The following is a 12241-nucleotide window of genomic DNA, read 5'->3' on the forward strand; positions in this document are numbered from 1 at the left end:
AGAGCAGGTCTGCTAGTTCCACTTAGAACCAGTCATGGGTAGGACTGAGTTTCCAAAGAGTGTTACCAAAGACGACTGATTGAAGAAAGACAAAAACATAAAAATCACTGTGGGCTTTGACGCTCCGTGGGTCTTCTGTAGACAGAACTCTTCTCTTCATATTCTGATCTCAGCCCACATAGACAGGGGCATCAACAAACATTTTGGGACTCTTCATGCACTCCCCCTCATTCCTTCTTCCATCCTCCCTCCTCACTTTTCCCGTTTTTCTCTTTGGCTGTCTGCTTCTGGCACTAAGCACTGGGAAAGGCCATGGCTCTCTGCTACTTCCTGGGTCCATGTGCCAAGCACAGCTGAGCTCAGAGTCTACCTTATTCACCAGTTCTCTTGCCTGTTCCTAACTAGTCTGTGAACAGACCTGGAATCTCCACCTAGCAGGCTGGTGTGTAAATATGCCCTATGTCTCAGTTACAGACCTAAGATTCCTCAAAGGAATCCTTGGATCTCGATTTGCATCGTGGTAAATGTACACCCCTACTTTGGCTTTGGGTCCTGACCAAGTTCCCTACTCTAGTTTTACAAAAGAGTCCTGAGGTTTGGCGTTCCTTGGACCACCTTTAATAAAGCTGCTATTTCGATGGCCTTTTGGCTTCTTGTATCTCCTTTCCACTGGCCAGAATAAAGAAAGGGTAGTAAGTCATTAGTACGTCTAACCTGAACATGTTGAATGAACTCATCAGGATGTTCTGCTTTTTCTTGCCTTTGTACTTTGATGAGGCAATGCCCTCTTCCTGGGACGTGCCCCCTCCGTAACTTGGCCCAGCAGTTCCCATCTTTGGCAGTTTAAATACCCTTCTTTCTTGTGTGCCTGAAATACTTCATGCACGTTTTATCACTGCATTTCATACTGTTTTATAATTGTGTGCCTTTCTCCCCTACAGGACTATCATTTTCTTCTTATTATCCACAGTAAGTTCTGAGAAATATTTGTTGAATTTATATGTGAACATTAGGTGGAGATATTTTTTACCGAGGTTCACTTCTCCACAGGTTTTTTATGAAACACTGCCCTGTTTTAGGCATATCTTAAATATGCAAGACATTTTCTAATATAGATGAATAGTTTTTACCTTCTTCATTTTTTTCTTCTTCGTCTCCCCCAATATTTTTTTATATTTTCTTTTTTTTTAATTACAGAGGTTGTAGGTTTACAGAGAAATCTTAAAATATACAACATTCCCATTAACCTCCCTATTATTGACATTTTGCTTTAGTATGGCACCTTTGTTACAATTCCTGAAAGACTATTAAAATATTACTGTTTATAGAGTCCATAGTTTACATTAGGTATATTTTCCCCACATACCACCTTATTATTAACACCTTGTAACACCTTGTAATAAATGTGTTGTACATTTATTACAATTCATGAAAGAACATTCTTATATTTGTACTATTAACCACTCTCCAAATATTAATACATCAAAGAGCACAGTTACAAAGAAAGGTTATATGTATATAAAGAGACACAGTCATCTAAAATCACTGCACCTTTTTGGCTTTGAAGGACAAAAGTTTACTTGTGGCATGTCCATATAATTAAACACTAGATAAACAGTATATCAGACTGTCTAAGTGTCATTAAACAGCATCCCTCTCAGAGCTGAAAATGTTTACTCAGCACTGGGGGAGATGTCTGCTTATGTGGATAGCACCCAGGTTTATGAGGATAATTAATCACAATAGTAAAGTATAATTTCTATCATGGCTTGTGTCAAAAGGACTAGTCAACACAGAAGAAAACATTCCAAAAGTCAGATAACATGGAGAAGCAGTTTGTGTAGGATCCTTAACTGCTTCTAAAGGCCCATGCAACATCACAGATGAGACTTAAGGGGCTCATTAACTCTCTGAAATTTATGCACAATTTGTATATATTTGTTTTTCTTTGGAGAGAGTCCACGACTTTCATATCTCATGGACAGCACATACCTGTGAGCTCAGTTGGGCAGACTCCTAACCTAAATGGGTTCATTGCCTCATTTGTAAAATCACCTAAATGGTGTTCATCACATCACTTGTAAAATAAGAGGGTTGGCCTAGGCATTAGATCTCTAAGATGCTGCAGCTCTAAATTGTATATTTTTTCTTAAACAAGTCTTCATGGGGATGCTTTATTGCATGGTTTAGTAGCAGCAGATTATTTATGACATGCCAGGCACTGTGTTAAACACTTCACATACGCTGCCTCATGCATTCAATCCTCACAGTGACACAAAGGGTTAGATACTCTTATTATTCTACCAAGACTATACCCACATATTATAAATTTTATGAGGGCAGGAACCTTGTCTGTTTTATTTACTGTCTTCCTCCTTTCTTTCCTCTCTCTCCCACTCCACCTCCCCTTCTCCTCCTCTTCCTACCTTCTTCTCTTCCCCATCTTCCTTTTCTTTTTCTTCTTAAAAGAATTATTTGTAGTGCAAAACCATGATTCATGTAGTTCTAATCTCAATGGAAATCTTAACTGCACCATGTGAAGTTAATTCGAAATGCAGAGATATGCAATTAACCAACTGGACTGACAAAATTGCTTTTTTATTTTGGAAAGAGTTTACTGAAGCCAACTTCATTTTATAAAATAAACTAGACTTTATTAATAAAACAGGAAAGTTTTTGGACAATTTTTAAATGACTTAAAATTTTATTTTTGAATTAAAAAAAATTGTACCCTACATTAAATACACACAAAAGTAAGAGGAAAATACTCATATTTGTTACAAAATGTTTCAACCTTGGATGAAGAAAGTGAATTATGGTCAGGGGTGTGCACACATAGGCATACACACACACACACACACACACACATACACACTGACAACTGGGCTGCTTTTACAAGACTGACAAACTCATCAGCCACTGTGTCACTTGATATGCTAACAATAATCAGTCATACTGTCAAGAATGATAGCAACAGATATTTGAATAATTAGTACATTCCAGGCAGAGTGGTTTACAAAAGTTATCTAATTTAATCCTTACAACTTCCTCAAGAAAGGCAGTATTATCACCATTTCACAGATGAGAAAACTGAGGCTTTAGCCAGTTAGCAGCAGAGCTGAAATCCATACCCATGCCTGTTCACTTCTCTGCATACCATCCATTGAGAGCCTTGTAATTAGACATGTTTCCAATCATCTTCATAAATGTCTTCAAGCAAAGATTCCTAACCATCCATTCATTTCATTCATTCCCAGAGAAACTGGATTTAAGGTGGGTGATTTTAATTTATTTAGATTATCACATCTTGCTAATAAGTGTTTGATAACATTATCCATTCTGCTTAATTACATCCTTTGAAGGTGTCTGTTGTCCTCAATGAGTGAAATTAGAAAAGAAGGCTGAGCAGAAGAGCAAGGAAAGGAAATTAGGCAGTTCTTTTTATGAATCATATTTTCTCAGGAAAGAGTCAATTTAACAAACACACTGTCTGGTCATTTTTAAGGCACTGTGTAGAATACACATAGGAATATAATACCCTACCCTCAAAGAACTCATTACCATTTATCCACAGGAGACAGACACAAACATGATTAGTGATGACAAAAGGCAGGCTCATTATCACCATCACTTATTGAGCATTTACAAAGCATTCATAATCTTTTAAAAATCTCATACCAACTCCAATAAGTATCTCCATTTTATAGATGTGAAACCAAAGGATAAGGAACTTATTCAATAGCACATCATTAGAAACTGGTGAAACCTGACTTCAGTCCAAAGTCTGCACAGCAAAGCTTTGGTTCTGACCGTCAGACTCTTCTCCTTTTTACTAGGAGGAGACATAGCGGGTAGTACAACAGGTACAGGCTTGAATTCCAAGAAAATCAAACAAAGCTGTAATATAAGAATCATTCCAAGCCAAAAATAAATTTTTTTGTGTGTGTGTTAACCATTACTTTCTCACACTTTGCTGGAGTCAAAAATTGAATAAAAATGTACACTGGGTTTTGCATTCCAAAAAAGCCATTAGCAGCAGGACATGAATCATAGATGTGATTTCAGTATAATGGGCTCTTGTGGTGCTGGGCATCTACTACTTAAAGCCTTGGGGAATCTTTGTATACGGGAAAGTCACTGAGGTAGAAGAGCCCCTCCATGGAGGTGGAAAGGTAGAGATGAGAAGGGAGGTGAATTGGACCTACCAAAGTAATTACTTGCCATTTTCCAAGAGCATTTTGACTACTCAGGAATTATTTTAAGGCTCAAATTTCCCTAGTACCTACCATTTCTTAAAGTGGGGCTTGTAAATTATCAGTGTCCCTGAGCTCCTAGATGTTTTATGGACCTGCGTTGCATATTGAAAGTCATAATTTAAACACACTTAAAGAGGGTTTGCCATTTTTAAATCCCACTGCCTCCCTATTATCTTTTATTTGGCCCACAAGTTATAAGCCCACTCCCTGATAATATTTGGATTTATAAACCCTTCTCTAAAGTCTCTCCAAGCAAAACTTAAACATGAATAAAATTACCTTCCCAATATGTGATCTTCTATCCTCATTGAGCAAGAATCAAATGGAAGACAGTTTTCTCAAAAGCCACACAGATCTAGAGTTAAGCTCATACCTGGAGGTTATGCTCATTCTACCTCTTAGAATTCAGCCACAGTAGCAATTTGGCTCTAGTTGACCCGTATTTAGTACTAGAAGTCAATGTGAGGTGGGAGGGGGGAGGCCTGGAGCTATTCTCAATGCACGTGGACAAGAAGTTGGTAAAAGACAGAAAAAAGTTATAACTATCATCATTTGTAAGAAACACAATTGAATGTACTGGAAGAAGTGAATCAGTGAATGAGTGAATGACTAAATGAGTGGAATGATGCCATTCTACATTTCAAACTACAGAAGCTGTTGGATGCCCCACCTAACACTGGCTTGGAGATAAGTAATGAGCCTACACTGTAACATAAAACACCTGAAATGAGAGTATTCATTCCTACCTAAATGCACACTTGTCCTCAAAAGGAGATTTTTTTGCCTTAAAGACCTTGTGTTAGTGTGAGGGTGAGTTTACTTGACTTATGGATCATTCAACTTGTCAAAACCAAAGCTTCACAAAAAGCATATAGATCAACACTAATAGTGTCTGCTATTTTAAGAGGGGAAAAGATCCTTCACTAAGCCTATTCATCACCATTCTAACATGCCAAGCCTACTTCATTCATAAACAATTGAGAAGAGATGCATCCATGAACACATTAAAGATGAAGAAATGGAGAAAGTGAAGGCTCTCACTTTTCATTTTAAAGCTGAGCAGCTTTGAGTGAGTTTGTAATAATGTAATCTGCTTGATGGATTATTCTCTAATTAAAACTGGAACCAGTATCACTGCATGCCATTTTTTCATTTACAATGTTCTGATGTAGAATTCACTTAGTGTTTAATAACTCACCATAATGCAAAGAAAAAAAAAAATTAGATTCTGATAGGATTTTTTCTATTCTGAACTTGATTCCTAAGAGGAAAAAATTAAATAAATAAATAAAAAACCCAAATTGGCACCATTTATAGCACTGTGTTCTATGTTGGCATCCACATTTTGAAAAGAAATACAGACAAACCTATTCAGAGTGAAATGTTTCCAGCAGAATAAAAAGCAATATCCTCTGGAAAGTTGAAGGATTCAGGGATGTTTAAGATAATTTATAGGCAAAATTAATCCTTTTGCCTCCCTGGACTTAACCTATAGTGCCCAGTACTTCTCCTGTCTTATCACTCCTCATTCTCTGTGGCTACAGATTTTTAATTGTTTGTCATCTCTGCCAGTGTATAAGCTCCATGGGGCTTTGCTAACTTTTTTTATTTGCTGCATCTATTAGAATGTCTGACAAAGAGAAGGAACTTAATATTGCTTTATTAATGGTTGATCAAGTAAAGCAGATACATGCATGTGTGTGACCCAACAACTAGAATTTACTACAACGTAGATTTTGGTTCTATATGAGGTTGAAATTTGTCTAATAGCCAGAACTACTTAAAGATGGAAATGGCTGCTGAGGTGTTTACATAATGGTGAGACCACAAATAAGCTTGGGTGCAGCAGACAGGAGTCAAATGCTGGGTCCTGACTTGGACCTTATGGTCTTTACCATGCTTACCGACGCTGAGGCTCAGTGTTTGTAATGCAGACCCTTCCAAATCTTGATCACACTTTAAACAAAAATCCTCAGGTCTCTTATCTGTGATTGGAATTTCATAGATGGCCTTCCAAACCATCCTTTTAACTTTAAAAACCATCAGTGTAGTGTTCTCAAAACTTGTTCAACCCCCACATACCTTGTATTTGACTGTTAGATTTACCTGGCTTCAGCAGAATCAAACGTTACTTCGTATCTGCTTTCCTATAAGCTTTCTTTCAAAACACGTGGGCCCGAGGGTTGACTTAATGGCTCCAAAATGGTATTCCTTACTAAAGAAGGCTCAAATATTTGGGTCATAAAGTAGGAACAATTAATGCCATAAGGAATTAATAAAGTTAATTCTCTCTCACACCATTGTGTTTAATCATAGAAAATGACCTCTATACTTTATGAAAGCAGTGTCTGCTTTGAATCGTGGGGTGGTTAAGCTACTTACCACAAAAGAATAATAAATCTTGAATCCAGGTTTAGCCACAAAGTAGTCATCAGACTTGAATGTAATTTTAATTTGGTTTGTTCTTGATGTTATCCTTGGAGGAACTTCCTTATGTCCACACCATCGTCCTCTAATAACAGTACTGGTTTCAGATATATCTTCAACTTCCACAAAATCATACCTAGAATAATTTGACATAAATCAACACGTTTTAATTAAAGTGGACTTTGAAATTCATACTTTCATGGAGAAGTTAAAACTAACATACATGTTTTCTCATGACCTACTTGTGATGTGAAAACCATAACCTACAGAAATGTTACAAGGAAGGCCAGTTTTGGACTAGGTTTTCCAAATTCCAACTTCAACAATCACTTCTGAGAGAACTCATAAACATTTAGCCATGACTGTTCCTCAATCATCAATAACTAAAAGGGGCTAATTCCTGAACATTTGGCTTCTAAAGTTTTCCCAGAAAAAATGAACTATAATCTGTTGGCATATTTTAGGAGATGTCAATCTAGTTATATGCCATTTACTGTATTAAGTTTTACAAACAAATTCTCACTTTGAAAGAATTAATTTACCACATTCAGTGCTCCAATAAGAAAGAAAATAATCTATAGCTATATATGAATCTATACACATTTATCTTATAGAATCAGCACTTTTATTACAGAAAATAGATATGGACATGATTGGCTATCTTCTCATTTGGGAAACACTGTTTTTCGGAAGGATCATGCTGTAAAACACGACATTTATGATGGAAGGTGTAGAACTTTGGGAGGGGATGTTTATTAACCAATATTAGAAATATCTTGGCTGGTTAAAACAGGATGTGAATGAGTTCAAGACTGTAGACTCATTTTCAACAGTGGTCAGAGAAATACAGAATTCCAACATTGAGAAAGACAGGAAAGGCCTCTTTAGATAGTCTACGGAACCATTTGAGCCTCAAGGTCCCTCCTTTCCATCATAGTATAACATCTTCAGTGACAGAGTTCACATCTCCTAGGGATCATGTGTTCCCATTTCAAGACACAAGACCTTACCACAAGCTACTCAATGAGCTGAACAATTTCCCCTTCAATTCTGGCCCTGGGTCTCATTCCTCCACTTCACCTCCCACAAAATAACTTCAGATGCTAAAGCCACAATGGAAATGATGGACATTCAGGAAAAACAGTGGCAGAAGTCTCACTCCATTTTATATTTTTCTGTCATAATTACCAAAAGGAATCAGCATAAGAAACATCACCTGTGAATATGAAGAAACACCAATATGGTTTCACTGGTCTTACCACAGGGACCTCAGAACTCTTATTGGGTTGGACAGGGTCATCTAAGGAGGAAGGGTATGATGATACCGGTGACAATTTCTTTAATAGTGGTTTATGAGGCTCTTATGTCTTCTGCCTCAGTTTCCTTATGGACAAAATAAGGTTTATGTAATTTTACCAGTTGGATATATCTCTTGGGTGCTATGGTAACATTAATTACTTAATATTTATATGATGCTTGGAAGGTGAAAAGCACAAACACATAATCATTATTCAAGCAATAAACCATTACAATGTAAATATCAAGGAGGCTTTGGAACAGATGGTAGGAAATCAATTACATTTTATTTTATATACAATATGTGTAAATCATATCTACAGAGCAAGGCATGAGTACACTTGAAACTCTGTTAATAATACACTAGGTCACTTTTTTATGAAAAAACAAAATCAGTGTAATTTTAACTCAGGATCTGAAGTTAAGAGCATACCATCTTATTTCTCAGGGAGGGTTCTGAGGCAAGGCTCTTTGATCTGTCTCCCTTATTCCTCTCTCCTCTGCCTTCCTCCAAAAATTCTGAGGAACACCTGAATTTGATGAAGTATCCAGAAGGTAAACCATCATAATTATTCTTCTCCTATTTTCAAGGCCAGGACGCTGGAAGGGCTCGCTACCAGGATCAAAACCCCAGCTCAGAAACAGACACTTGGCTTCCTTTTCATGTCGCTGTCTTGAACAATCTTTTAATAGAGGATTTTTTTTTTTTTTGGTGTTTTTTTTTTTTTGTTCTCAGCACAGAAAATTAGTTCTACCTTTCAAGGTTGAAAAGGCGCAAGACCAGCTCTAGTTTATTCTCTTTGTAAATATTAACTGGCTCTTCCTGCACGAATTTGTCTCTGCTTCCTGGCATACATTACCCCCTATGGTCCTAGAAAGTAATAGTCGCTGCTGTTATTCTTAGGGAAAAAAAACGATATAATAAAAGCTGTCAGCATAATTAACATGCAACAAAGGGCAGTTAAATTTGAGGCACCCTCTTTTTACTATTCAAAGGAAAATAAACCTGCTAAGAGGATTTAGCATTTCTGTAGTTCACTGGCAAGGCAGAACAAGTATGTGCAGTAAAGCACAAAAAGGAAAAAAAAAATCCTCCCCAAGTCTTATACATGCTAATTAAGTGAATAAGATGCTGTGAGCAGACAATTCAAAGAACAACAGCCTAAGTGAGTTTTCTCTGATAAATATGCTAAAAAAGGAGATTATCAGGCACAGCTTTCATCTTCTGCTGCTGACTCAGAAACTATGTGGAAACAGACCGTCTAACACACAAACTCAGGGGGTGTCTTCTTTTCCTTCTCATACATACCTGAGGCTTTAAAACTGTGATTTTGGGTAAGGGCCCTGACACGGTCCTCGGCCATCATCCAGGCCCAGCGCTGGGGAAATCGAGACTGTGAAGTGGTTACAAAGGCCGGGTTCAGCGCCTGGGGGTGAGCAGGGGTTTACCCTCTCTAAGCCCAGGACAGGCATGGACAGGGTCACGTGACGTGACCAGAGGAGACCCAGGATGTTGGACTTAACCACCAGCTCACGAAGACTGCTCTGCACCTGGCGAAGACTGAGGCCTCCAGACTCCCTTCTTTGGGAGTCACGCAGCCAGGTTCTGACACTTGTGGAAGTGAGCTTCTGTGAGTCATGGTAATTCCTGTGGCTGTCTGCAGCTGCAGCCCCTGTTCCAATTTGTCTGCTAGGACTGACATAAAGACTCTTTGAAAAAGAAGTTCTGCATCTTGGATAGGTCTAAAGGGCCCCCAAAAGAAGTGTGAGTCATGTTTTAAATTCGTCACTTTTTTGCACCTTGGAAGAGTACTCTTGGGTTGGATTTTTTTTTTTTTTCCACTTACCTACAGATATCATTTTCTGCTTCCTCCAATCCGAACTGATTGTCAAACGCCAGTTGTATCCTTGTTTTCTCTTGAGAATGGAGCCTCCATGTGAAAAGCAGGTTCCTGGGGTAACTGTTCGGGAAGCGAGGACTCTGGATGTGGCCATTGCCCGTCACCTGGATGGTCTCGTCTCTTCGGTACAAGTCTGTGAGGTGATTGCTCTCTGTTAGTAGTCACAACTTGTAGAAATTAGTATGTTGCTCCAATTACAGGAAAGCAAAAAAAGAACAATTTATAACACATCAAATTTCAAAGTACTTCTTGATTTTGTTTAAAAACATAAGGCCAAATGGTAGCCTTTTGGTTAAACAAACAAAAAACACTTCTTCTATTTTACCCCTAACCCCCTAGATTCTTCACAAATCTAGAGTAATTAAAATGAAGAACTGTCTCTGATTTCAAGTTCATTTTGGATTGAAATTAAAATAAGGAAATAATTTCAAATAGTTCATCCTTCTTTTCCATGTTATACAAATAAACAATTTTTTTACGCTGATAGTGTATTAGTGTATCTCCAGTGGCTAGAATAGGAGGTGCTCAATAAATATTGTTCAATGAATGGGTAAGGGCATGGATAACAAATTAAAATAACCAGTATGTTTAATGTCCATTTATTTAATATGCAAATGGAATTATCTAGTGAGTTTCTTCATCATAAAAGAAAACACAATTTCTTTCCCTTTGGTTCTTTTTGACTTAAAATAGGACCAATTGTTATTCTATTCTCCATAAATAATTTTTCACAACACCTAATGTTCAGAATTCTTTGCATCTTAGATGCTGACTTGTCAGAGATCCCCAAAAAGCAAGGCCTCCAGCTGCATCCTATTTGTGTTTACTTCCAGGCCTATAATTCAGTGCACTTGGTCAGGGAGGCTTAACTTGCTGGTGGAAACCACTGGAAAGTACAGCTGCTGAGGAGTGATGTTAAAACTTCAAAATAAAAGAGGTAAAATGAAGGAGGAATCAGCATGTGAAATGCAAAATCCTCTCTGTCACTTTTACAAATGTTTTAGCTGCATATGGGAATTTAAACATTTTCTTGACTCATTCAGTATTTGACGTGTTGCATCTTGCCCGGGTACATTTGTGGGGGAGCAAGAGACCCGGGGTAGAGTAATGGGAGAAGGAGCTGATGTGTACAGTCCCTGTCTCAGAATAAGAAACTCCAGCAAGCATGGCAACAAGGCAACCTCCTTGATGCCAGAAAATACCTTGGCCAGCTGATTCTTTAGTTTTCTCTTCCCTTGACCTTATACTGAAGAGAGGTGGAGCTGTAAAATTACTTGTCTGCTATTTTATCATAAGTGGCTATTTTCTGGGGTGATGGATAAGACTTATCATTCAGTCAACAATCATTCATTAGGTGCAGCCTCTAAACATAATGTTGTGAAGTATTTTCAACAGTCCAATCACTTGAGTAGTACTTTCACAGTTTTCTCTGTATTTGCTTACCTCTAGCACAATTATTTACTTAAAACTTTTCTTTAAATGAATAATTTTGATCAAAAGCAAAACAGTTTATATCAATATTGAAAATGGAAACTATATACCATTTGCCATGAATAGAAGGTAACCATAAACATAAATATATAACTATTAAAATTTAAAATATCCAATTCAGATGTTAAGGTTCCTCATTAACAAAATAACAAATGGGCTCTTTGGTCTCTCTCAGGGCTAATATTCAGTGGTTCTATGTGATATATATTGTTCCAGATGCTACAGTGGATTCAGATAGAATTTCAGAAAGTTAAAAAACAGTTCTTGCTCTTTGTATACCTGGAAAGCAAAGTTGATACATACTGCACAAGTGTAAAGAAAGTGGAGATGTAGATTAAGTGGAGTGTAAATGCAGTGTTTGCACAGAGGCAGGGAATCTCAAAAGCTAAGGAGGTGAATACAAGTGTGTTCATGGGCCCATGGTAGAGGCTAACCAGGATAGAGTCCAAATTGGCCCAGGTAGGACATATTGGGGTTTGAGGACCACAGGCTTTAAAAGCAAACTATTGAAATATTTGAAAGTCAGGCAGAAGTGTCACCATTTGATATGGGGACGGTAGGGAGCAGAAGTCGGGGGCAGGAAAGCTCTGGCAAGGGTAAATGGCTTATTGAAAGGAAGATTGACCTATTGATACTTTGAGATATGAACTGGAGGAGGAGGGCCTGCACTGGCAATGTGTCCTGGAGGCATTCTGGGGTGATAAGGTTCTGACCTAGCACGGAAGGTATCAGGGAAGCCACGTGAGGGGAAAAAAAACAAAAGGAACTTGTAACTATGAAAAGAAAACAAGGATGAGTCAGAGGTAGCTAAACCCAAGAACTGGGCTGACATGGTAATACTGATAGAGGGTAATGTTTTTGGAGACATGT

At 37.8% G+C, this 12241-nt stretch overlaps 1 protein-coding gene across 2 annotated transcripts in view; it reads right to left on the reverse strand.

Moving 5' to 3' along the window:
* Positions 1-12241, reverse strand: part of PDGFD (platelet derived growth factor D) — a 216437-nt gene that overhangs the window by 63527 nt on the left and 140669 nt on the right. Inside the window, exons 2-3 of one of the 2 annotated variants that reach the window (XM_037841251.1) lie at positions 9827-10013; positions 6639-6819 (exon numbers count right to left, since the gene is read on the reverse strand). In XM_037841251.1, coding sequence (XP_037697179.1) covers positions 6639-6819; positions 9827-10013 — 368 coding nt within the window. Of the gene's footprint in view, positions 1-6638; positions 6820-9826; positions 10032-12241 lie in introns of both variants that reach the window. The other variant, XM_037841250.1, reaches the window with a different exon arrangement.

The sequence above is a fragment of the Choloepus didactylus genome, chromosome 6 (assembly GCF_015220235.1).
Source record: "Choloepus didactylus isolate mChoDid1 chromosome 6, mChoDid1.pri, whole genome shotgun sequence".
In the NCBI taxonomy this organism is placed as follows: Eukaryota; Metazoa; Chordata; class Mammalia; order Pilosa; family Megalonychidae; genus Choloepus; species Choloepus didactylus.